General features: G+C 38.8%; 1 protein-coding gene across 2 annotated transcripts in view; it reads right to left on the reverse strand.

The window, feature by feature from the left end:
* Positions 1-27,613, reverse strand: part of Galc (galactosylceramidase) — a 55,056-nt gene that overhangs the window by 14,526 nt on the left and 12,917 nt on the right. For both annotated transcript variants that reach the window (XM_052738706.1, XM_052738707.1), the window contains exons 6-11: positions 25,159-25,197; positions 18,586-18,716; positions 12,000-12,155; positions 7,274-7,398; positions 5,291-5,418; positions 220-309 (exon numbers count right to left, since the gene is read on the reverse strand). In XM_052738706.1, the coding sequence (XP_052594666.1) occupies positions 220-309; positions 5,291-5,418; positions 7,274-7,398; positions 12,000-12,155; positions 18,586-18,716; positions 25,159-25,197 (669 nt within the window). The remainder of the gene's footprint in view (positions 1-219; positions 310-5,290; positions 5,419-7,273; positions 7,399-11,999; positions 12,156-18,585; positions 18,717-25,158; positions 25,198-27,613) is intronic.

Consider the following 27,613-nt stretch of genomic DNA (forward strand, 5'->3'; position numbering starts at 1 on the left):
CTGTTTATCTGTTTCTGTATGCTCACATGTGACACCTTGGGAGGCCAGAAGAGGGTGTCAGAGCCTCTGTAGCTATATGTAGTCGTGAGCTACTTGACAAGCATGTAGAAAACCCACCCCCAATCTTTAGGAAAAACAGCAAGCACTCAACCACTGAGCCATCTCGCCAACCCTAACATAAATTGTGAATCAAAATAAAAGTTAAACATAAGTACTTACCAAAGACCCCTTTAGAGTGAAGGTAGCCACCTGGTGTGAGACATTATAATATGGTAGATATGGCCGTATACACATAGAATGTTTATGACTCTGAGGGAAGAAAGTCATGTAAGTTATCCAAATACCATACAAGCTATTCTGCGGAGGAAACATTATATAATCAATGCTGGAAGAGCAGCAAGAAAAAGCAAACACTTGTAACAATATGAATTCATTTCAAACTATAAAAAATACATTACTAACATAATTTTAATAAGTGTATAGTGTGTGTGCCTGGCCAAAGCTTAGAATAAGGAAATGATCTTAATGGTTACTTAAATACATAGAAACAGATCCAAAGAACCAGAACCATAAATAAAATAAATGTAACAGATGATATAAATATATACAGTGCTCTTTTCTTCTCTTGTATCTTTAAAAAAATACATATAAAGTAGTAATTTCACAGCACCCTGTTAGCTTCCTGTTGGAGGTGTGATATGTACAATAAATGGGAAAATATAAAAGCTTAAAGGGAATGGAAGGGCAGAAGGATAGCATCCCTGCATCTCCCAGGATCCAGTAAATGTAAGTCTGCAGTGGTCCTGAAACAGTAAGGTATGTGTGGTAGATTCCGAGACCACTGCTAAGATACAACTCCCAAAAGTGTAGTGAAAAGATCATTAAAGGAACAGAATGTAGCATCAGATCACACTCAATGTGAAAGAAAACAGCAGAGTAGGAATACAAAATAGAACAAAATCATGAATTGTGGAAAACAAATATCACAAGGCAAAAATAAACCCAACCATAGCAACACTAATGTTTATTCAACAATTGAACCAAAATGCCAGACCAGATTAAGAAAAGCAAGATCCAACTATGTGCTACTGAAAGGAGGAGATATGCTTTACATTCAAAGAAGCAAGCTGAAAACAAAGATGAGGGGAAAGAAGTATTCCAACAGATGCCACAAAAAAAGAAGCAATGATGAATAGTAGCAGAGAAAATCAATTTTAAAACAAAAGAAAAAGCTGGGCAGTGGTGGCGCACACCTTTAATCCCAGCACTCGGGAGGCAGAGGTAGGTGGATCTCTGTGAGTTCTAGGCCAGCCTGGTCTACAGAGCGAGATCCAGGACAAGCAGCAAAACTACACAGAGAAACTCTGTCTCAAATAACCAAATATATGAAGTTTAATGCCAGAAGTGAATACATTAAAATGCTGTGGGATGGTCTGTATGTCAAATTGCTCTGATTGGTCAATAAATAAAACACTGATTGGCCAGTGGCCAGGCAGGAAGTATAGGTGGGACTAACAGAGAGGAGAACTGAGATAACAGGAAGGCGGAGGGAGTCACTGCCAGCCGCCACCAAGACAAGCAGCCTGTGAAGATGCCGGTAAGCCACGAGCCACATGGCAAGGTATAGATTTATGGAAATGGATTAATTTAAGCTATAAGAACAGTTAGCAAGAAGCCTGCCTCAGCCATACAGTTTGTAAGCAATATAAGTCTCTGTGTTTACTTGGTTGGGTCTGAGCGGCTGTGGGACTGGCGGGTGACAAAGATTTGTCCTGACTGTGGGCCAGGCAGGAAAACTCTAGCTACAATAAAAACAAGAGAAATCTCAAAATAATATAAAACGAAAACTAACAGGAGAGAGAAGAGAGACAGTTCTACAATGGTTGATTTTACTTGTCACTATTAACAGCAGAGAAATGACCACAAACAACCAGACAGATGTAAGAAACAGCCGCGTGGAGGTCCACAGGCGGCAAAGCACCGCTGTGCTCCAGTGCGGGATTTCAGCAGGGCCCACATAGGAGGCAGCAGCTGCAGGTCCTCTCAAGAACACCAGGAAGTGTGCTTTCCAATCAGAATGGCATGAAATGAAGCATCAACAATGAAAGCTGCAAAATCCACAGAAACACCAATATAAAAATATCTTGGTATGGAGCAATTAAGTCAAGGAAGAAATCACAAAAAAAAAATTTAAAAAAAATACAGCCTGTGATCAAAAATGTTAAAACAAAACAAAATGGATAAACTAAAGTCCCATATACGGAGAAAGTGAAGGCTGTCCACACCTATATAGTTTTAGGTGTTCCTTCTACTTTAAGAAGCTAAACAGTTTTCAGAAGGGCAAACCAAATCCATAGGACTAAAAATGAAGACAATAAATACTGGTGTGAAATACTGAAATGCAGAAAATGAAGAAAAACAACATTATTCCCTTGGGAAGGTAAATAAACCTTCAGAAGACTAATCAAGGAGAAAGAGACATAACTTGGGTAACTAAGCATGGAAATGAAAGCGGACCATTCCTACCAGCTTAGTATGACTGAAAAAGAACTAAATGAGGGATTCTGTGCTCAACAACACAGATCAGAAAGACAAAAATGATAGAAAAATAGAAAACTCCAAAGCTTCTGAAAAAAATTATAACATCCAAAGAGACCTACAGTAAGTAAAAAGATCCTTAAACTAAAACTCCCATGAAGGAAAATCCTGGGGCCAGATGACATCATATATGAATTCTGTCAAACATCTAAAGAACACCAGAACTTCAGCAACATTCTCAAATCACTCCATGGGGTTAGTAGCTTCTCTCCTCCCAGAACCAACAGGACATCATGAGGAAAGGAAACTCTAAGGAATCTACCAAGTCAAATCCAACATCAAATATGAAAGATCATGCATGGCGTCAAAGGATGATTCATCACAGGAATGCATTGGTGGTCCCACATCCAGAAGCCAGTCAGTATAAAGTAGCACACTATTAGAGTGAGTGATGGGCAAAAGCAGCATGATCGTGCAGTCCATAAAACCCAGAACTCTGGATAAAAGGATTCAGCATGCTCCATACAAAAGGCAAGCTCCTCAACCTGAAGTTGTACACACTGGCAAAATCCCAGCAGCTAACAGCACACTCTACAGTGGCTTTTCTAGATGGGCAGCAGGGCAGGATAGCTAGGCAAACAAAGGACACACAAGGCTTCTAGGCCGGTGAAGGGAGGCCTGGAGGGAGGACTGAAAGGATCTTACTTACACGGTGTGCTCATTTAAACAAAATCCTCCAGTAATCCATAGAAAGAACCGGTTGTGAGGACAAGATCAATACATAAAAATCAATTGCATTTCTACACATGAGAAATGAAAATGAAATTGAGACAAGCCATTTACAGTGGCATCTAAAAGAATAAAATACTCAGCAATATTAATAATGAATAAATAAGTAAAATCTAATGATAATTTAATAAATAAATTTATTAAATAAGCAAAAAGAAATAGGGCTTCCACAACGAAAAAGACAGTGTATCATAGAGAAATTAAGTAAGACATGACGCACAGAAAGACAGCCCACATTTGTTGACTCAGGGTAGAATGGCATTGCTTCCCCACATTCCTATACAGAGTAAAGAAAATATCAAACTTAGGTTGTAAGCTTGAAATAATTAGTTAGCTACTCCTAAAACTTGTGTTGAAATCCAAAGTACCTGAAATAGCCAATCTTGAAAACGGTCAAGCTAGAAAACTCTCCCACCAAACCCTCACTCAAAAGTACAGTAATTAAGATGCAGTGGTAACTGCTAAGGCACAATTGTTACAGATTGCTTTTCAGCATGTATGTGAAGATAATCCAAGTGGAAAAACTGACTTTTCAAGACATGGTGAAAGGCAAGCTAGGTGTGCGCACACACACACAAGAGGAGGAGGCTGAACAAAGGCTAAACATCTCAGAAATAACAGGATCAGAAACCTAAATGTAAGACTTAAAACAATGGCAGTCTTACAAAAAAAAAAATACATGTAAACTTCAAATCCTCGATGTAGTGGGTAGCCATTCCAGCTTTGGTCTGGAAGTTCCAACCCCCATTGAGGCTTCGGTAACTATCACACCTACAAGGCAGGGCCAAGGTAGGGCCCTGAAGACCCGAGATCGGATGTGCTGCCCTCTCTTGGTTCCCGGACCCTGGACGCTAGAGGTAGACGGAACAGAGTTCTCCAGAGAACACCGCCAGACTGTGCTACGTCTTCCCCAGACCCTGTAGCCTATCCCTTCATTTGTGAATTACCCCACAAAATAAACCTCCCTTTTAACTACATGGAGTGACCTGAATAATTTCACCAATACCTCATGACCTTGGCTTAGTCAATCATTTCCTATGCATGATACTATAAATGTACACAAAACAAAAGGAAAAAAAAATGAACTTCACACAAATTTGAACTTTTTTACTTCAAAGAATTCCACTTAGAAAGAGGCAAGTTGGGCATAGTGATTCCAGCATTTGTGATGTTGACACAGCAGGATTATGACTCTGAGATCAGCCTGGCCTACCCTGCATATGCTGTAAGGATGGGAACAAATATATGAATGTCACATGTGTCTTCTGACGGGTTTTAGATAGATGGCATATGAAGAACTCTTACAATTCAAGAAGAAAAATGAAAATACTCATAACTTAAACGGACAGTGTAGCTCTAAGTAGACATTTCTCCAGTGAGAACATACAGATAGCCAAAAGGTATATGAAAATACAGCCAGCATTATTCGTCACTAGGAAAAGGAAAATCAAACTACAATAACACCCCCTCACACCCTTGAAAATGGCTGTAAGCAAGAGACGGACAATAATTGCTGGAGAGGACATGGTGGTACTAGAAGTCTTATGAACTGCTGGTAGCAAAGAGAAATGGTACAGGGAACTGGCAACTCTTCACTCTGTTAAGTTACTGTTTAACCCGGCAGCCCCACTCCTAGCTACACACCCAAAGGAACTGACACATTCGTTCCCAGGAAACCCTCCATAGGAGAGTTAACTGCAGCGTTCATAAAAAGCCATGATGAGGTTCAAGGCCAGCTATCCCAATAGATCTCTAAGGATAAAGAAGGCTTAGAAACAACGGAAGGAGCAAGGTCACCATCAGACCCTGTCTCCCATGGTTCTCCCAGGGAGCCAGTCACAAGACTCTTAGAGAAGCACCCTCCTATGCCCAGGAGAACACAATACCCTTCTTTTTTCTGAACACAAAGTTTCTGGTGGAGTACAAGATGCCCACTAGTTGAATATCAACAACAAAAAATTACCATGGTTTCAACGATGATGGTGAGGTTCCCTAAGCCATCAGTCAGAGCTACATAGCTTCCTCCTTTCTCTAGATGGCCAACTGTCTTCAGGTAATACCAGCCTGGTTGAGTAAACTGAGTTGTATGAGCTACAGAAAAGGGAGAAGAAAAGGTAAAGGAGACAACTTTAAAAGAAAACAGTCTACCGATTTGAATCTGAATAATTCTAAGCAGCTACATTCTATTTTAAGAAAGTATCTCCCAACTTTATGCTTCCACTTTTAAATACTTCAGCTGAAAGGTGTAACAGCAGGAAGGCTTTCTGAACAATGATAAAATTAAATGACCTGAAAACTCAAGAGTATTGATTGTGCATTCCTTTTACCGATGTGCAAAATGAAGTTACTCTTGCCCAGGCTTGCCCATCACTACTCATCCTATTCTACAGAACATGGAAGACTCAAAAGATTTAAAGAAAAAAAGGAAATTTTTAAAAGTTAGCAAATGTGTCTCAGGGCCATTTTGTGGTCTCAAACAAATCCATTTCTAAGTATATATATCACCGCCTCTAAATCTGGTCCTGAAAATACATTAGGCAATATTCCATGTTCCTGACAATTCCCCAAAGTTCACAAAGTAAGTATAACAACGCCAGCAACTGAGAGGTCATCTAACCAGCACACAGAAGTCTTGCTTAATTTTTCCACCATTTTGAAGAGCTACTTAAGGAACTTAGAATGTCATGATTACAATCTGAGAATAACACAAAAAAGAAAATTATCAAAATACGGGTTTAAAATTAAAGCAAGCTGACTTAGAATTGTCTTGCTTTGGAAGAAATTGGTTTTTATAAAAAAAAAAACTATGGCATAATTCTGAAGCAAAATAATTATAAATGTTAACTATCTTACTAAAATATTAAAGAAAAATTTTATTATTGTTATTTATTTTAAAGGTTATTAGCTATTAACATGGTTATACTCCTTTGGATGCCATTCATTATCTGCATAATCAACTTCTATTGTGACTGACATTATTGAAAAAGATCTGGGTTTCATTGGAAGTGTATGAATTCGACAGCCCTGTCTTTAAGCCATGTAAATCATGTCATGTCTAGTAGACATTTTAATTGATTTCCTCCCAGCTCTGAGAAACTCAACTCCATTTATAATTAATCTCAAATTGCTTTTTACTATTTACTTTTACTCTAAGATGGTTCTACCTAGTTTCTTCATTTCATATGAGAAACACAAAATCTTCAGCACATGACCATTTTTTAATCTATATGACAGTCATAATTTTATCTTTTTCTAAAATTCATATCTTCACTTAGTAGATGCAAGGACCAATATAAAGCCTTCCTATTTCACCTAACATGTATATTTATTTTGATTAATTTAATGATTATAATTTCTATTATTATTATTATTATTATTATTATTATCTAATATTATTCACTTACTTTAGTGAAATCAATAAAATGAAACTGATATAAAAGAATAATCCCACCGGGCGGTTGTGGCACATGCATTTAATCCAAGCACTCGGGAGGCAGAGGCAGGCGGATCTCTGTGAGTTCGAGGCCAACCTAGTCTACAAAGCGAGTTCCAGGAAAGGCGCAAAACTACACAGAGAAACCCTGTCTCAGGGAAAAAAAAAAAAAAAAAAAAAGAATAATCCCCAAACTCCTAGACATGCTGAGCTTAGTTGAACATTTCTAAGTATATTCATTCCATCAGCTATGACCATGATTAGGAATCATATACTTACATGATTACGTCCATCTCCATCCCTGGACATCCCTTTACCCTATGCTGCTCTCCGTTCCCTCTTTCTTCCCACTTTTTAAAGGCCTGGTCTCAGAATATCAAGTATGAAATTCAGAAAGTAGTCAGGTTATCCAAAATAATGTTATAATGGCACATCTCCCTTAAAATAGTCACACACTTAAAGCTTTCTGGTTTGTCTCTTTTGGGGAGAAAGATAGAATCTAGACATCCATACCTGATATCCAGATAGGAGAGTCTACTACGTAATGCCCACTCCATGGCTCCTGGGCTGTCATCAGTCCACTTCGCCCATAAGGCAATTCTTGATAGTAACTAGCCACCAAATTCCAAGCAATTGTGCTAAAACATTAGGGTGAAAAAAAAGAAACACCAAAATACTATGTAATAAAAACATAAATATCTAAAAGACTGGGGTAAAAACTTCTTTCATAATTATATGTAAATGAACATAAACTTTTAAGTGCCCCAAACAAAACATATGCTTCCTCAGTTCACTATCATCTTTAAAAATCCAGTTCAGTGTTCATCTAAGCATTTTAGTGGTGAATCAGAGAATTAAAAGTAACACACACATACACATACACAAACACCAACACACACATGCATACACACATATATTCTTGTACAATACACACACATATATATTCTTGTACAATGCACACACATATACACTCATGCACACACACACACACACACACACACACACACACACACACACACACACACGCACGCAAGAATTCTGCTTAACAGTAGTCAAGCCAAAAGATGAATCATGTCATGTCAAAAGATGAACTTTGACATGTTGAAAATTTGAAACAAGTACAAGTAAAAGCCTGTCTATAACTGTTCTCCCATTGACAGCCTTTCAAATACCCCAATTTCACAATGTAATTTCCTTGAACTTGACTTGGAACTGCTGCAGTTTTAGAGCAAGAACTCTTAGTCAGACTGGCTGGGTTCAGATCAGGACTCCACAACCTAACCTCTGTTGACCGCTGTTCCCTCACCTGTGAACTGACGGTGATGATTGCACCTGGATCACCAGGGAGCAGGGAGGATTAGATGTATTGACCCAACTCTAGCCTCTATTATTCCTGCTTCCGCTGAAGTACTAACTCAAATAGCTTGCTGGTCTGTTTGCGGTCCTTTCTTTCAGATGACAGACACTAATAATTTACAGCACATACTGAGCTCCAGCAGCAGAGCTGTGACCCTACAGCTCTCTGAAAATTCAAGCACAAAACATAAGTTTTTATAGCTGGCTGGGTTCCTTACAGCTGAAAAACAAACAGCACCCACCCCAAGACTTTCATTTCCCTGATCAAGTGTTCTCCCAAGACACAAAGGTACTCTGGCACTCTTAGAAAATCTAAGCCTTCTCATTACCACAATATAAAGTAAAAATAATAATGCTGATTAAATAAACACACACTATCAATGGACATCATAAGATCTTGTATAATATTAGAGGGACCAGCCTTAATATTATACATCCCAGGGGCTCAGGAGAGAGAACTACTAACGGTGAGGACTATTTTCAGGAGATAGAAACTCAGTACACCGAGCTCTATAGTCCACTTACTTTAATTCCTCTGGCATAACATCCACATATACACAGCTTCAGTTCTGTTCTCGTGCATATCTAGCTCCTCTCTTGCCTGATTTCTCTCTGTCCCCTCTAGGTTCTACCTTAATTCCTTCATCTAGTTCTGTCCCTTCTAGGTTCTCATCTATCTAGTTCTTTCCCCTATCAGCTCCTCTCCCATCTCCTTCTCTCTCATCTGGCTCTTCCTCATCTTGTTCTTCCCCATCTGGCTCTTCCTCATCTTCCATCTCGTTCCTCTAGTACTCTCTTCTAGCCCTTCAACCTAGTTCTTCCCCATCTCAGTTTGTTCCTCTCAAGTTCTTATCCACCTAGTTCTTCCATTCTCTTTTCTCTTCTCCGCTCTCTCTGTGCCCTGGAAGTCCTGGTATATATACACTTACAAGCAGTATTCCCTTAGCAGTGCAAAGACAGGCTTCCAGGGTCAAATGGAGGGGCAATAAGAATCACATAGGGAGGCAATAACCGTTAATTATCATTTGCAACCCCAAAGGGAAGTGACCAATGGGGAAATGAATTAACTAAAGGCTAAATTCAGGTAATATCTAAGAAGAGGGCTCTTATGTGCTCAACTATAGTCTTAAACGTGATTAGTAGAAAATGTTAAGAATCTATAAGTTGCTAGGTCAATGGGAGAAAATAAAACTGTCTTCTTTTTTCCTGTGGCTCCTATCTGTCCAAGCGATCTGCTGTTTTTCTGCAGGGTGGGGGAAAGTGTGCTCAGTCGCTAGGCAACCTGTGTACAGCTAGATGCCTTTGGTGATAGTTAAAGTGAGATCTGGAACTAGAGGTAAGGTTTGGGAAAGGAGGAAGTAAAGCTTAATTGACACATCTGCCTGCCAGGCCTTCTCAAACAGGTAGCCCGGATGCTTAAGTCTGTTCTTAGAAAGTACAGAGGTATCTCTGATAAGGAACTTTCCTCCATCTGGGGATGGACCTGGCCGGATGCTGCCAATGATGATAATTACAGGGAGGCTTGAACTGGGGTTCTGGCTGAGCATAGTTGTCAGCGCAGAAGGTTATCTAAATATTCCTAGAAGTGGTTAGATAAGGAGTTGGAGGTCTATAAAGTTAGTAAGGCCGTAAGAAAGGAGGGTCTGAGCTGAATTGTGTAAAGTTATTACTGAACATCCACCTGACCTAGGCAGTGTCTCCTTGTGGAATTTGTCTTAAATCAGGAGACTTGCATGTGGACTGTTATCACTGCTAGTCCTTGAAAGTGGTCAAGGGAGATATCTGATTCCAGAGAAAGCCTTTCCTGAGGCTGTTCTCCAAATACCTGGAATGTGTATGTCCAGAGAGTGATCAGTCCACACCATTAGCCCTTCTTAGGGAAAAGTCAATTGGGAAAACTATGAAGGCACACATGATTTTCATAACAGAATACAGCTGATCTATAACAAGCCAAGTAACACCAAAAACTCCTTGGGATTTGGCTTCCTCTAGAGGAATTCCCTGATCCCTCCAGGTAGTGACTTTGCCATAACCAGCTGAGTTCTTATGATATATTCCTGTGGCCTGCAGCAATAAGAGTTCCCATGATTTGGGTCACACATGGCTGGCATCCTCTATTGGTACACTGGTATTTCTGAAACTTGGGCATCATCAGAATTGCCCCGAGTACTGACCAGATATATAAGTTCCAGGATCCTGGAAGTCTGAGGAGCTGTCTAGAAACTAGTTTAACAAGCATTGCAGGATGACTTAAGACAGGGCATAGGTAGGAAATACTTCTTTATGTAACAGAATATATGGAAGTAATGATAAGTATCTGGATATGGTGATGTATGACTATAATTTCAGCATTCAGGAGGTTGAGCGAGAATATAGAGAATTCAAGGCCAGCCTGAGCAACATAGGAAGACTGTATCTCAAAAACAAAACAAAAAAAAACATGGGAAGAAAAGAGATGAAGTAAAAATATACTTAACATGAGGGAAAAAGTCATAATGCCTTGTTAAGTGAGAAGCAGCTTACTCAACAGACCATATACTAAGGTGTCAATTTATTATTTAAATGTATATAAAAACAGGAGACCAGCCAGGCGGTGGTGGCGCACGCCTTTAATCCCAGCACTCGGGAGGCAGAGGCAGGCGGATCTCTGTGAGTTCGAGGCCAGCCTGGTCTCCAAAGCGAGTTCCAGGAAAGGTGCAAAGCTACACAGAGAAACCCTGTCTCGAAAAACCAAAAAAAAAAAAAAAAACAGGAGACCATTTTAAGAACCATTGTTTTAAGATGGCAACATTATAGGCAGCTTTGTCTCACTTGATACACATCTTCATTTTCTCAACTGTCTGCAATGAATATGCATTATCCTAATACCAAGCAAGCCACCACAAAAGTATGTATATTGGCTGGCTTTTATTAGGCTTCTAATTATTTTATAAGGCTAATTTGGATCTAATTACTCCTAAGCTATCATCAAATCATTTAGGAAGTGTCCCCTTTAAGAATAAAAGGGATTGTGTTGTTCTTTACAAACTTGGTTTTGTGAAGAGTTAGATAAAGTTAGGAGATCCCATAAGGAGTCGGCCACTGATAAAGTTAGGAGATTCCATAAGGAGTCAGCCACTCAGGGTAGAAGTGAGTACCAACTAAAAGCTACTGCCCTGCTGTTTTTTTTTTTTTTTAAAGTAGATATGAAAAGAAGGTGTGGAGGCGGGTAACAAATCTACATTAAAAGAGACAGGGACCAAAGCTGCTAAATGGAATGCACGGACCTGTGCTCTATCTTTCTTTAAAATAAATAAATAAAAGTTACAAATGACATTTTAAAAATATGAATAAAGACTAAGAATTAGAAATATTTTTATATGCTCATATTTATGAAAATGATATAATCATGTGATAAAATATCCTTATGTTTTGGAGATATATACATGTAAATTATCAAAAATCATTGCACTGCTTGAGTAAACTGTTCCCCAAGAAACCCAACTTACTTTATACAGACTCTTCTCAAATATAGAAAAGAAGATATAGATTAGACAAATATTAAGCATATGTAGATTAAGTCAATAAAGCATATGTTTACAACCACTGAATCTAGGATATAAAATTACAGTGGTCCATTAAATTTTTCTACTTATTGCATTTTCTAAAATTCATTATAATAAAAGCCCCCCCAGGAGGGGCTTGGATCTGCCTCTACTAAATGTACCAGGCTCTGCTGACTCCCCATGGGAGGCCTTACCTTCCTATAGGAGGGAATGGGGTGGGGAGGAGGCTGGAGGGACAGGAGGAGGGAAGAGAGGGATCTGTGATTGGTATGTAAAAGGAATAAAAAATTTCTTAATAAAATAAAAGCCCCCCCCCAAAAAAAGATTGTATAACTTACGAGGTCATATTGCCATTGATATAATTCTGATTCAATATGCGACCCCAGCAGCCTGCACCATCATCATCGTTGACGGTGCTAAAATCTTCAGACGACCAAAGTTTCTTCCCTGTCATCTCTGCATTCCACACTGTGTGGGTTCCAGGATAATGGGCTCTAGAAGAGAAGGGGACCAGTGAGGAGCAGTCAGAAGGTACCACTTCTTTGCATGAGATGAGTAAATTGAAATACAGCTCTTCGCCAAGGTTTGCTATTTTAAAACGGTCAAGCAGTTTCCAGAAGACAGATGAAAGATGGGAAAGAGAGATCTGCTTCCCACTCTTCCATTGCAGGCAGGCACTCTACAAACAGCAAGTAAACAGAAAGGCAGAAACCTTCATCCACACACAGAATAAAATGACAATATTCTGGAAACGGTAAATGGATAGAAGTAAGTTGACTGATGAAGGTTAATGCGGCCACTGCCTGGACCACTGCAAGTGGAGAATAAGGTACAGAAAGACTCAGCCTTTCCAGGTCGAGCTGGGGAGCTCTGGACAGGAGGAAAACAGTCAGGAGGAGGCCAAGCAAGGTGTCTACTCTGTCTATGAAGAAGCAATAGATTCTCCCTCTCCCTTTAGAGACAGAAATCTTGACATTTACTCCAAGTCAAAACACTAAAACAAGACCACAAAAGCCCCACGGCTAATAGTGTACCAGTAATTCTTGTATGAAAAGAATGAAGTACACTGAGAAAATTAAGTTACTGTCTCAGAGAAGTAGTTATTCTCAGTCATGGGGATTTTAGCCCTGAAGGAGCTAGACAGCCATATCTGGACACTTTGTCAACTGTCCCTGCTGAAGCAGGAGAGGTTTATCAGCTGAACCTAGTAAGCAGAGCCCAAGAATGCTGCTACATGTTCTGTAAGACAGAGGACAGATTCCAATGACAAAGAAATACGAGGAAAGACATCAAAAGTGCAGCAATTGAGACTCTGTCCCAATACGCCAAGCCCTTTCATTCCAGCATATGAACAAACTCAGTCTGGTAATGTATAAATATATACTGATTGTTGCAAGAATAAAATACTGCCTAATGACAATTGTAGACACTACTGATGAAATGAATCAACACGACTAAAATATTAAATGTAAATTAGAAACTAGATTGACAGGTAATACAATAATAGGAGTACATTCACTAACTTCAAGAATAAGATTATAAACTTTCCAGGTTAATTATTCACACAGTTTTAGCAATGCAAGCAGAATAATGAGATTTATTATATCACAATTCTAATCTTTGTACTTTCTTGGAGTATTATAACACCAAAAGATGACTGTAAAGACCTTTTTTTTTTTTTTTTTTTTTTGGTTTTTCGAGACAGGGTTTCTCTGTGTAGCTTTGCGCCTTTTCCTGGAACTCACTTGGTAGCCCAGGCTGGCCTTGAACTCACAGAGATCCGCCTGGCTCTGCCTCCCGAGTGCTGGGACTAAAGGCGTGCGCCACCACCGCCCGGCAAGACCTTTTAATCAGTATCATTCGAGGCCAGGTCATGTTAGCAGAAAGCCCTGTTTGGGAATTGCTTGTATCAGTAAAGGTGTGTTGAGGAATAACATGAATGCAGGAAGAACTGAATCACTCACGTGTCGCACATAACAGAGAGCACTACAGAATCTCTCTACTGGAGAAAAGTGAGCCTCCAACAGGACCGTGTCGAGTGGCTCAACACAGCTGAGCCAGGCTGGAGGCTGATTACAGGCACCCAGGAGCCCCTCAGCTCCTTCTAGGTCTAAAAACTTCATGTACTTACCTTATTACGCCAAACTTGAAAAACCAATCTGCTGGTCTTCAAACTACTGATGACTGCAAGCCTATAATTCCAACACTCTTACATTTTATCTTTATACCCTTACCTTTACACTGTGATCATAGTGTTCACTTTTGGCAATTCAGTCAAACATTAATTGTCAATATATTAAAAGTTAGGGTGCTCCTAGTTGGCATTCAGGAAAATGTGTGTCTGATAAACCTGTTGTTGTTGTTGTTTTCTGTGCCCAGGTCTCATTCTGGTACCCAAGTTAGCCTAGAACTCACTATGTAGCCCCAGGCTGCCCTCACACTTAGGGACCCTCTCACCTCCGCCTTAGTATGCTGGCATGAACCACCATACCCGGCTTGTCTGATGTAGCCAATGAAAATATACTCATATCTATATTTTTAAAGAAGGAAAATCCTAAAAAAATTTGTTATGCTATCATTGATCTTTAGAAGGTCATAAAAGAAGTAAAAATTAACTCTGTCTTTATAAGAGTCCACATCTTCCAAACTATTTCTACATTTTACAATTTTATAATCTGAACTATATTTCTCTTATCTTAAATATATCTCATGTATTTCTCTGAGCTTTGTTTATATCTTTTGGTTTATTTAATTTAATCTGGCATATCAAATTTTCACTCAACATGTAATCAAAAAACTGGTTTTTGATTTTGAAAATTAAGTTTCAAAACCCAGTCTGTCTCCCACTTCTGACACACCTAAGTTAGACTAGCCACATTTCCAGTGATCCATAGACATGTGATGAAGGCTACTGTATCAGACAATGCAGGCCCGAGGCCTTAACAAGGTCAGTGACAGGCAACAACAAGCCTTTCAGGAATGGCAGAGGCTCCTTACGAGAATGAGATGCCAGAGCAGAATCCAACTAAATCAGGCAATGGTGTCTACCGTGAGGAAAAGTGCACAAGGCACTGGGGAGAGTGGGGCCCAGCAGAAACATCCCAGGAGGCACAGCGACTCCAAAACTAAAATCTGCTCATACAGCACAAGCCACATGCAACATGAATGGTGCCAGGAGATACACATTTCCTCTGGCAGGCGGAGCCAAGGAACGAACATTTCATAAGACCGAAACCTAGAAACAATACAAATAACCACTGAGGGAGGATTTAAAAGGTCACACATACAAAACTGAAACAGTCACAAAACTGCTCAGCCGGGTAAGCATTCTAGGTCATTCTGACCTAGGGAGGGCTTTCTGTAGTAAAGATTGCCATCATGAAGATCATAAACAGGTAGGTGTAGTGACTCACGCCTGCAATCACATCTCCTAGGCAGAAGTCATAAGGATTGTTTGAGATCAGCCTGGGCCAGAGAAAACAACAAAAAAGAAAACCCCCACAAAAGGCCTTTCCTACTTCTCTGGAATTTGTAATGAACAACCGATGAGCATCCTACATGGTCAACAAGGCTGTTATCCAAGTAGCTTGTTGAAATCTTGAGGTCTGCCTGCTTCTGTCTTCTGAACATTAGGATTAAAGATATGCATCATTTCATAAGTTATAACAAATAAAAGTATAGAAGTGATCCAAAATGTTAGCAGTTCAAAGTTCATACCAAGTTCTGAGAAGACATTCAAGAGAAATGTTTCCCTTGTTTACTGGTGGCATGCATGTCTGACTGACTTGCAAACTTTAAAGACAGAACATCCTTTTCCATGATTTTTTTTGTTGTTGGCAAAGTTTCTATGTTAAAAAGATGAGAACTGCTGTATTGATTTCCCTTCTTGATAAATTTCTAAGTGTTCAGTACAGGGGAATGCTACTCTCTTCTATGAAATGCCATCTTAATGAAATTTTAAACGGGCAAAATTATTCCTTGGTATTAGAGTCAGGTTAGTAGTTACAATTTGAGGTAAATGCATAGAAAGGTTTCCAACCGGTCTGGGTACTTTACAATTTTCTAGGTGATAGGTCCATATGTATGTTCATTCTGTGGTAATTTATTACCTCACCTGGCATGAGAAATACCAATCATAGATGTAATTAGATCCTCATCACCACTGTTTAAAACAAACAATAACAACAAAACCAAAAAAAAAAAAAAAAATAGGGCACAGCATAGGAGCATAGAGCAGTTCTCAATTTCAGCACAACCAAAATGGTTGGCTGGTTAATTTTAGATATGGGAGAGGTGACCTGGTACTCGAGAATTGCAAACGCTTCGGGCATCCACCCACAAGATGCTAACAACAGGCCTTTATCTAACTAAGATAGTTACAAATAGTCCCAGAAATTGCCCAATGTTTCCTAGGAGACAAAATTGTCCCCAGCTGGAACAACTGATGTCTAGCTCTGAATCAGAATGACCGTGACCTGCAGACACAGACACAAGACTGCCAAGTAAGAAGACACCTCCTTCAGCAAGAACCAAGAGGCGGAACCCACAGCGGCAGATTCTGCATTACCAGAATCATGGTATAGATCATTTAATAACAGAAAATAACAAGGAAAACCCAAATATCAGTTGCATCAAAACTGTAAATGTGGGCAGGAGAGATGGTTGAGTGGTTAATAAAGCTTGCTGTTCTCTTCAGGAAGCTGCAAATTCAGTTCCCAGACACCCACATCAGACAACTCACAAACTCATTATCTCTGCTCCAAAGCATTCAAGACTTTCTTCTGGCCTCCAAGAGCACCTGCTTACCTGTGGCCTATAAATGCACACACACACACACACACACACACACATTTAAAAAGAAAAGAAATATGATTTTTTCAGAGCAGTATTAAAAAGCAAAATTTAATTAAATGCAAGAGATGTTTCTAAAATAAAATGACCTTGAAAGTAAAAAAATTAAAGGTAATGAAAACTGAAAGCAGGATTCCTCTTAATCTCAAGGAAGAATTCAGTTCAAGACATACTGAATGAGTCACAGAATGACATTTCTTTCGATAATAGTTAGAAAGTACAAAGATAAAACATTCATTATCTGTATGCCAAGGAACACTAAACACTCTCCTGCAAACAAAACTGTAAGACTGAAAGAGTCAGTACTGTACTATAAGAGGAAGGTGCAAGGCAGCTCCACACAGACCATGTGGACAGTGTAATTAGTATACAGAGCATTTGAACTATATCAGTGAATTTATATACTGAACCCAATCTGTATCCTATTAGAAAAAATATCCTAATTCAGAAAGTAATTCTTGAGAAAAAAGAATTTTAAATAATACATTTACCACTATATGACCATAATCAATAAAACATTTATTAATGAGAACAAAAGAAATAAAGCTATGACTCAGAAGAAAAGTAATTTCACTAAAATACTCATATGAGTAATGAGTAACAAAACACCAAACTTCTTCATGAAGTACAATAGAAACTACCCTTCCATTCTAACAGCCTTCCTAGCCAAACACATTCAAGAAGAACAGTCTTGCCTCCCTCAGATCTGAGCTTTTCATGTAAGTTCTAATGCAAAATCTTCCATTTTTTACTGTGTAGAATGTTTAAATATAAATGTACACTCTCTTTGAAAAAAAAAAACAGCCCAAATGTAATTTACTCTCATCAGTTTCCCAGAAGAACAGGCTAGACGTGTCCTAAAGCACAAGGGTGAACTGCTGAAATCTAGACTAAGAAAACTTCTGCACAGAACAAGCTACCCAGTCACTCACATAAGTTATAAGGAGAAGACAGGCAAGGAGTTAAGGGGCTGAACTACAAATCAATCAGAAGAGACGTCATTACCAACTAAGAGATGACTCTTAAATGGATCCAGAGCCAATCAACTACAACTAGAAAATCAGAGTAATATATAGTTGATAATATCAAGAAACAATTACCTGCTTAGGTATAATAATGGTATTATTTATGGCAAAGGGGAAAGAATCTGCAACTTTATATAGACATGATGAAATCTGTAGGGAAGAAATGCAAACATGGAGAAGATAGACACAGAAATGACAAATGGCCACGGGTTCTTACTTTCTGAGGCTGAGTGATCAGAACATACATATTTATATTTCTGCTTACTTTGGTAAACATTGAAAACTCTTGTGTGGGGGCATAGCTCAATGGTAGAGCACTTGCCTTAGCATGCATGAAGCCCTGGGTTTGGTCCCCAACACTGAAAATTAAAAATAAAAATAAAACACTAAGAAACAATAAAATCCAAAAATTTTCCCTTAGAAACAAAGTATATGCAGAGATTAAGCTATGTCAAAACAGATGAAAAGTAAAATTTCACACATATGCAGATTCTATTTTTAAATGCTTATATACCATCATGACACATGGAACATATGTTTACTTTTAAAAATCAAATTGCTGAACCCAATTCAGTTAGGCCCCAGAAAGCTGTAAGGCAGAAATGGACTAATAAAGAGAGTCAAATGTCTAAGAGTCAAAATACTAAGGATACAAGAATAAAGACAGTCAGTGTATATATCAAACCACATACAAAACTGTTCATGTATGAACACTGAGTTCCAGGGAACCCAAGCTAGAAATGAAGTTCACAACATCACCTTGGTAACTTCTAAATACCTGCCTCTTAATCTAAATAAAGCCCCATTTTATTAATCTAAACATTATCTCATTTATTTACAAAGTCACCAATACATTTCATTGTCATAGAAGGAACCCCAAATACACATCTCAAAGAGAAAGGAATGAACTGTGAGTGAGCAATGTCGTAGTGAGTAAATACTACCATAAAATGTAATCACAGGAGCGGAGAAGGTGAGAAGAAAGGCATAGCCAACACCCGATAAAGAAACAACACACTGTTGGTTTTCAAGGTAAATTGCACCTTACCCTATGACATCAACCGCCTTCCAGAGGTCATGGTCTAGCAGCATGGAAGAAGAAATTGGCTCCCAGAGATTATCACTTGCTATGATTTTCACTTGCTGGAGACCTTGATAATCCAGCATTTTTCTTAATTCCTTTGGATACATAAACAGAACACAGCTTTTAGTTGCTGGAATATGACCAAAATAGCCAGAGTATCTTTCAAAAATCCTGCATTCTGATGACAGTTGCACTGCTTCTCAACAGGAGTGAGTTTCTGTGATAATACTGTGGAGGCATTTTCCTCCTGAGTTTAAAATCCAGTTAGACAATAGGAATTAGGAAGATGGAGGAGACAGGTGTACATAAAACTCATTAAACAGTATTACATAGAAATAATGCTATTTTTTCCTTTTTATTGCGTTCTTCCTCAAATTTTCTATGTAGACATAATGATAAAATTGAGATATTATCTGTACTGTGTGGTAAAATACTCCAACATCTTATTTTAAGTATTTCTCATTATCTTTAAAAATTCTATTACTATTGAAAAGTATCACAGTTCTTAAATTTTTATATACCATATTTACTATAAATAGAACTGTCCCATTTTTGCTTTCCTGTCTCTCATGCTTATAAACAGGGTAGGAAATAAGATCTGCTTGCAGGACCATTTGCCTACAAACTCTTAAGGAAGACACAACACTCTATCAGGCAAACCAACACTCAGAACACCAAAATGCATAGACTGTCTATGTGGAAAACAGGGGCAGAGGAAAGGACACCAATTTATCCAGGACTGGAAGGAACCGATTCTATACCAAAGGCCTTTCTTGGTTAACTGATACAATCAGCCTGGCTGTAAATCCTCCCAATCCTGGACAGTCTCTGACATAAGCAGCAGGTGTTCAATGACAGCTACCAGTTAACGTAAGGAAAAATGAAGGTTTTCCACCAGCTCTGATTTTTGATGTTACAGTGCTGTGGATATTGCTCTGTATAAATAAAATGCTGATTGGCCAGTAGCCAGGCAGGAAGTATAGGCAGGACAAGCAGAGAAGAGAATTCTGGGAACAGGAAGGCTGAGTCAGGAGACGCTGCCAGCTGCCGCCATGAGTACCAACATGTAAGATACTGGTAAGCCACAAGCCATGTGGCAAGGTATAGATTTATAGAAATGGGTTAATTTAACATAGAGGAACTAAATCACAAGAAGCCTGCCACAGCTATACAGTTTGTAAGCAATATAAGTCTCTGTGTGTTTAGTTGGTTGGGTCTGAGCAGCTATGGGACTGGTGGGCGAGAGAGATTTGTCCTGACCGTGAGCCAGGAAGGACTGGAGAAAACTCCAGATACATTACAATTTATGAAATTTCCAATGAATGTACTCTTTTAAAGAAGCAAATAATAAATTCTCTAATTAAATCCATGCTGCCCTTTACAATAGTTGGTGTTCTAAAATTTATGTTCTTATATATTGTCCTAGGTGCTGCAAGCGGCAGGAATATGTAGTATGAATTCAGCTGAATATGATAAAGCTATACCTGGAAAAACAAGGCATTCTTCCAGAGGAACCCAAATCTCAAGGTGTATTTGGCATTATTCGGCTTTTAATACATCAACTGTTTCCTGCTATGAATTTCTTGTGAGCTCTCATACCTTCCCCAAGAACTTCTAATAGTGCATTTTATCTGATACACTTCTCTAGCATTCAAAGCCTAAAGGCAGACAGGACAAAGCATTTCTGACCAACCACTAAGTCTCCTGAATTTAGGTAAACACCCTCATGGAGACACAGCCTGTCTCCTAAGCCTAGGAGACAGGTGAACTTAGGTGCATAGCTTTGTTTCTTATGCAAATGAAGTTCAGATCCTCCTTTCTCTTACAGTCCAAGTAGCACTCCAGAGCAACTGACTCAGAACAAAAATGGCTTTTTTGGATATCAGGTGCAGTGAAGCCATGAAGGCAGGTTTCATAGCGACACAGAAATAGAGACACAGTTACATTTTAGTGACTCACAGACTCTCTTACCTAACCACCTGTAAGAGTATAGTTGGAGCACATTTATGATAAACTCATAATGTTTCACCTAACCACTTATAAGAATATATTTTTAGCACATAAATTCCCTTTCTGACTTATTCCAGGCCTTATTTTGCCCCCACCTCCTTTATTCTCTCCCCTTTTGGGTTGCAGATGAAGCTGACTCACTGCTCTTGTGGGGACCTTGGAAGCCTTGCATTGTGTTGTGAGAGTTACTGCTTGCAAGGTGGCAGACCGGTTCCAGGAGAGGAAGGGGAAGGAACCAAGATGGAGAGAAATGAAGATGAAGATGAGGATGAGGCAAAAAGAGCTTAGTTAGAACTAGGATAGAACAGGAGGAAAAGGGACAGAGAGGAGCTAAATATGAGTAAGAACTGAAGCTGTGTAGATAGAATTTAATCTCAGAGGAATAAAGTGGGTGGATGAATAGAATTTAATCTCAGAGGAATAAAGTGGACGGATGAAAGAGTTTGGTGTACTTAGATTCATTCCCTCAGATTACCCCCGCCTTAGCGTCTTCCCCAGGACTCTGGGAGAAATTTCCTCGGGGATGGTCCCTGAGGAAATTTCAATACCTAGGTTAGAAAATGTAATGGAAGTTAGAGTGGCAAGTTGAATCCATCTTTCAAGGACTCTCATTTGAGCCCAAAAGGTCAGTAGGATGGAGAATCCCTTAACTTACATTAGGAAATCAATTTTATGTTTCATTACTCAAGTTTTTTTTCTTATTCTTACAGAAAGGAAAAAAAAACAAGTCAATTATGCATTTATTTATCACTGTCAAAACTTAGTCTAGTCTTTATGGACTTACTCCTAAACAATCATCAGGAATTTTGTGTATATTTTTATATGCATTATAATTGAAAACATTGGTAAATGCACATAATCTGTACGCTGTGACTTATAAATCATTTTCTGTCTCATAGTATGATTATAGCACTCTGTACAAAGTTTTATCATATTTCAAATGTTGTTTTTATTGGGTAGTCCTTCCCTTACAAAAACTATAGCTATTTATCTATTTACAAGTAAAGAAGGAAAGATGGTCTGGAAGGCCCAGAGACTTCACATCCACATCTGTCTAGCACTCTCAGATACTAGAGACTTCACATCCACATCTGTCTAGCACTCTCAGATACTAGAGACTTCACATCCACATCTGTCTAGCACTCTCAGATACTAGAGACTTCACATCCACATCTCTCTAGCACTCTCAGATACTAGAGACTTCATATCCACATCTGTCTAGCATGCTCAGATACTAGAGACTTCACATCCACATCTGTCTAGCACTCTCAGATACCAGAAGGTGCTTTTCAGACATCATGATTCCAAACTACCAGGAAGCCAAAGTCAATCATAAATATAACTACACAGCAAAAATAATCTTAAAATAAGTGATACACTTTGCAGAGTACATAAATAACTATATATATTTTACTCTTAAAATCAAATCCCCCTTCTCTCCAGAAGCCATCTCACCACACAATAAGGACCGTGTATTCATTAAGGTCATATGAACTGAGCACCTCCCTATATTCATTTGTCATGATTTAACTCTACAGCAGGAATTTCAACAGATCACAGAATCTAATAAATCCTCCTGTTATAAAAATAGAAAGTATAAATTAAATGTATCTATATCCTAAGACATTTAGTGTAGGAAAACTTAAGGTCAGAAGAAAAATAAAGTCTGACTTCAAAACACTAATAGTAAATCTAGGTGCAATAATTAAATTACTAATTAAAAGAAAGTGGAAACCAAATGTTAATAATTACAATGTTCCTAAAAATAAAATAAACACTGCCATTGCTATGCTAGGCACGCACTAACTTCAGCATTCATTCTTGCCTCTTTCTGACTCATAAAGCTCATGACCTTCCACTAACAATCATGTACTTCAGTTTTCTAATAAACCCACTGTGCTAACTTCCATACCCAACCCACTCCCACATCTCTATGAACAAGATCTCCTAGAAAGAGCAGTTAGATTGATCAGAACCTCAGTAATGGGGAGGGGTTGGGATATGCCAGGTCCAGAGCCTAGTTATAAACTCATGGGCTGTCTTTAGCCCCCTAAATCACTATTCCTTGTCCACCTCTGTGTTGGACCTAACATCCCATGACATAGAGCATTTGGGGATGTATTACTTAACAGAACTCTAGTTTCTACCAGCCAAGGGGCTCAAAGTATCATCAGACCACATCTGAGGCCTACAGCTGATCATCCTGCTTTGCTGTAACTACCCATTTAATATGTCCACCAATGCATAAGACAAGTGTCTTGTTTGTGATTTTTCTTTTTTCTGTTACTATACCATTTCATAAAACTGCTTCCACATTGGAACCTGAAATTGGGAGTAACCTAAACCCTACACCATGGTCACTGGTATTTGTCTCCAGAATAAATGACCTCTTAGCCTTGGTTACTGCATTGGCACCACCTTTTACCACCCTACTTCATGCTTGCAGCCTGGCACTGACAGTCACCTCACTGTGGCTGCAATGGATCCTCTCCAAACGATACCCTACCTCCTTGCTAACTACAAATGTGTTAAGATGTGCCATCACCCCAGTGACCACAGTAGCCTGCTGTCGGGCTCAGTGTCACTCTTGCTCCTCTCTTGTCTGACCCATCTTTCTACACCTTTCAGCTCTGACTTCAGTACCATGTGCCTGCCTTAGTAACTGGGGAGTGCCTGCCCACATACTCTTGAGTTCCTGCCACAACTATACAGAATCTCTTTCACCAGACTTCCCCAACCAAGCTAGGGAGAAGGTTCATGTCTTCTAAGTATTTTCTGAAAAGTCAGTATTTTCATTATGCTTTTAGAAAAATTACGACTAATATTTTCTCTCTATCCCATTGCCAAAACTTCTTTTGAGCAGAAACAGTATTCCACATCATTGCATTCCAAACATAATAACAATGACTGACATAGCATGTATTGAACAAATATCACTGATTTGTTGACTAAATAAGCAAAAGAAATGCACTGGAAATTATCTGCTTAGAAGCATATACACTTGATTTAAAGCAAAACAGCAAAAATTTAAATGAAATGTAATTACAAAATATCTCTTGGAGAAGAGTGACATAAGACAAGACAAACTGAGATGAAAAGGAAACTAGAGAACAGCTAAATCTGAGAAGGAAAACTCCTGGGTTTTCCCAGTGACAGGAATCACTACTTTCAGTTTGCTGTTGCCTGAAAAGTGCGATAATAACCACCTCAGGGGAGAGACTTGAAGGTATTAAAGTGATCCAAGAAAAGTAGTGAAGGAAAATTTAGACATACTGAGTTCTACCTCCCCAATGATGGCAAACAGAACTGTGTTATATAACATACTCTGTCCCAGTTAGCTTAACTGTCAACTTGACACAGGCCAGAGTCACAGGAGAAGAGTCTCATTTGAGGGACCGCCCAGATCAGATTGGCCTATGGTCCTGTCCATGGGGGTTGCCTTGACTGTTAACTAATATGGGAAGGTCCAGTCCACAAAGGGCAGCACAATCCCTAGACAGATGGCCCTGAGCTAGCTAAGCATGAACCTGAGAGTGGGCCAGCAACAGCATTCTTCCATGGTTTCTGCTCCAAGCTCCTTAAGCTCATGCCCTGATTTGGCTCAGTAATGGACTGACTTGGAAATGTAAGCCAAGTAAGTCCTTTCTTCCCCAAAACTGCCTTTGGTCAGAGGACCTTACTGCAGCCAGAAATGTAACTAGAGCACACAAGAACAATATCATGGGTATTTCAAAGAAATTCAGAAATATGAAAAAGAAAAATGCTAAATTTCTTATGTCTTTAAAATCTAAAATAATAACAATTGTTTTTATAACATTTATCAGAATTCAGAATTCTAAACCTAATATATATAATATGTATATTATATATATGCACACATATTTATATATGTACATATTTTGCTTGTTTGTTGAGATATATAATCCTGACTGTCCTGAAACTCATTATTTAGACCAGAGCGGCCTCAAAACCACAGACCTGTCTTTGCCTCCCAAGTACTAGGATTAAAGATGTGCACCACTACACCTAGCTAATGTTTTGTTTCATTTTGTTTAGTTTTTCTTTCGGTGCTAAAGGGCTTCAGATAAGCATGAAGTCCACTGTAAGTCACAACCCTACCCCATAAAAGAACATTCAACACAACTCTTCAGACAGAAGTCATTCAGGGCCTCTGGAGATTTGCATACATATTCTTCAATATCAGGAGTACAGACATTAAGAATTTCATTTTATGTTACACCTAGCAAATTAATTATGCTGTCAAAAAATAATGTTTCTGCCGGGCGGTGGTGGCGCACGCCTTTAATCCCAGCACTCGGGAGGCAGAGCCAGGTGGATCTCTGTGAGTTCGAGGCCAGCCTGGGCTACCAAGCGAGTCCCAGGAAAGGCGCAAAGCTACACAGAGAAACCCTGTCTCAAAAAACGAAAAAAAAAAAAAAAAAAAAAAAAATAATGTTTCTAATCCAACTGTCCTCCAAATTTCTGCATATAAAAGTATAAGAAAAAAGAGATTAAAGTTTTACAGACCTTTATATAGCTGGCATCAAACGGTCTTTCATTCCAAATCTGCAAGGCAAAAATCCAAAATATCTGAACTGAAAGGTTGTAAATGTCCAAAAATGAACATTACCATTAAAGCGCCACTTCTCATACCAGCTTTCATTCTGATAAGCTATTTTCCTAGCTTCTGAAAATGGCTGTCATAGAATTTGTAAATAAATTATAAAGCAACATACCTTTTAAAAATAAAAGTTTTTAAAAAAAATTTTTTAAAAAATACTTAGAGAATATTTTTAAAGTAATTTAGGGGGCTGGAGAGGTAGTGCAATGTTAAAGAGCACTTGGTACTCTCTCGGAGGACCAGAGTCATTTCCAGCCCCTGTGGTGGCTCAAAACAGTCTCTAATCACAGTTCCTGGAGGTCCAGTACCCTCTTCTGGCCTATATGGACAGCAGGCATACATGGGGTACACATACACACATACAGGTAAACACTCATATACATAAAATCATTTTTTTCAAAATAAGTAATTTATTCTAGAAATTTCTAACAACAGAACGCAAAAAAAAATATTATAACTGTAATGTGTACAAAGACTACATTGGGCATTGGAGAACTAACAGGCATGAGAATCACTGAAATAATTCTGTTATATAAACATAGTAAAAAAGCAAATTACTCACCAGGGCACTGTATAGGAGAATTTATTTACACAGAGAAATGTAATGATCATTAAAAACACAGAGCAGGCTCTTAATCAGGAAGGAGAAAGGAAACACACTCCACTTTCAAGTTCAGCACCATGAGGGTGCAGTTTCAGTATCGAAAGGGAACTTCTGAGACTTTAGTCTTGTAGTCAAGAAAACCCTTATAGAGGTGAGCCTACAGTCTAGGTGTGACAGAGAACTTATTAAAGAAGTGTCTCACAGCATGTGATTATTAGAGGCTAAAAGAGATCCATCTGTATCTAATCACACTAATAGGTTAAATATACCAACACTAAAATAAATATATAATAAATAAAAATCCCAGATACAAACTGTGAGTTATAATTTGGAAAAGTAGAGTAAAAGCAAGTATACTCTTGACTCCCCCTTCCTATGGCCATGGTTCCTCGTGCCTAAATCATCCTACAGGAGGACTATGGATCAGCAGCAGCGTCTGTCTCTCACTGACAAGAGATCCTTAATCTTGATGTTGCTGGACCAGGACAGCCACAGTTCTGCCACACAGTAGGCACTCAGGAAGCGCTGGCTGATCATTTAACTTGTGAGTGCATGAGAACTTCATATCAATTTTAGACAGTGCTGTATTAAGATGCACATGCTTACAGAGACCCAAGATGGCCATGTGAGGTGTTGTAGGGAACAGTTTTAGGAATGTGGCCAGCCTCCAACACACAAACTCAGTACGTTTTATACTTTTTAACACATTAAAAGATGTTAAAAACAGTTTCAGACAAAAGGAAGCAGATTTCCTTCAGTCTGCAAACTCTTGCCCATCACCTATATTTTCAAGGTCTGAGAGAGAAAAACAGTTTTCAGTTTGAAATGGTTATACTGTAAATGGTTATGTGTCTTAATATTGCCTATGACCTACTAATGCCAACTTAATATTCATGCACCAGCTCTTTATTAAAACATTCAGGTAATGCTTGGGGCACACTAACCAGAATGAGAATAACTTTTAAAGCATAAAGGAACCACATTATTGTTTAAGAGTTAGATAAAAGCTTTGAAGGAGAATTTGAATTGGACTAGCACAAAAAACTTCCTAACCATAGCCAGTCAAAATGCACAGTTGTGGAGTCCAGCCCCAATGGATAGATTTACCAAACACTCCCACACCCACCTAAGGCTCAGAAAGCATTCCAGTAGAGGGGGCAGTAAGTTTGTTAGAACCAGAGATCAGGGAGTTTGCTGTGAGGTTGTGCCTCCTAATAATTCATGTCAGAAACAACTCCCATAAAGTCTCACGAACATGATTGCTCCAATGTGAGCTGAATAAGGACAATACCAATAGACATGCCAAAGTGGATGGGAAAAGCCTATGGGGCCTCAACACCACACAAAGAATTACAGGCTGGGAGGCGTTAAGTTCCCCAGGGGAACTGCACACCAATTGGTTGTCCAATGCCAAATGTCAGCCCTGAAGAGATACATATGAGTAACATTATGTGGTCTGAACAGGTTATAGTTAGGAATATATATGTGCAATAATAATTAGAGAAAAAAAGAGGCCATGGATTTGAAGGAGAGTGGGGATGGGTATGTGGGAAGAAAGGAAAAGGAGAAAGGTAATTATATTATAATCTCAAAATAAAATTAAAAAAAAAACTTTCCAATTAAAAAAGTTTTACTGTGGAAAAAAAAACTTAAAAGAGAGGAAAATACTCAGTACTGTTCAAAGGCAAGAATAACTTGGATTGGCAAAGACTAATAATAAGGGGTCACCTGCGGGTCTCTTGTAGTGAGTGCTATTA

The sequence above is a fragment of the Peromyscus californicus genome, unplaced genomic scaffold (assembly GCF_007827085.1).
Source record: "Peromyscus californicus insignis strain IS unplaced genomic scaffold, ASM782708v3 Scaffold_15__1_contigs__length_86483966, whole genome shotgun sequence".
Taxonomy (NCBI): domain Eukaryota; kingdom Metazoa; phylum Chordata; class Mammalia; order Rodentia; family Cricetidae; genus Peromyscus; species Peromyscus californicus.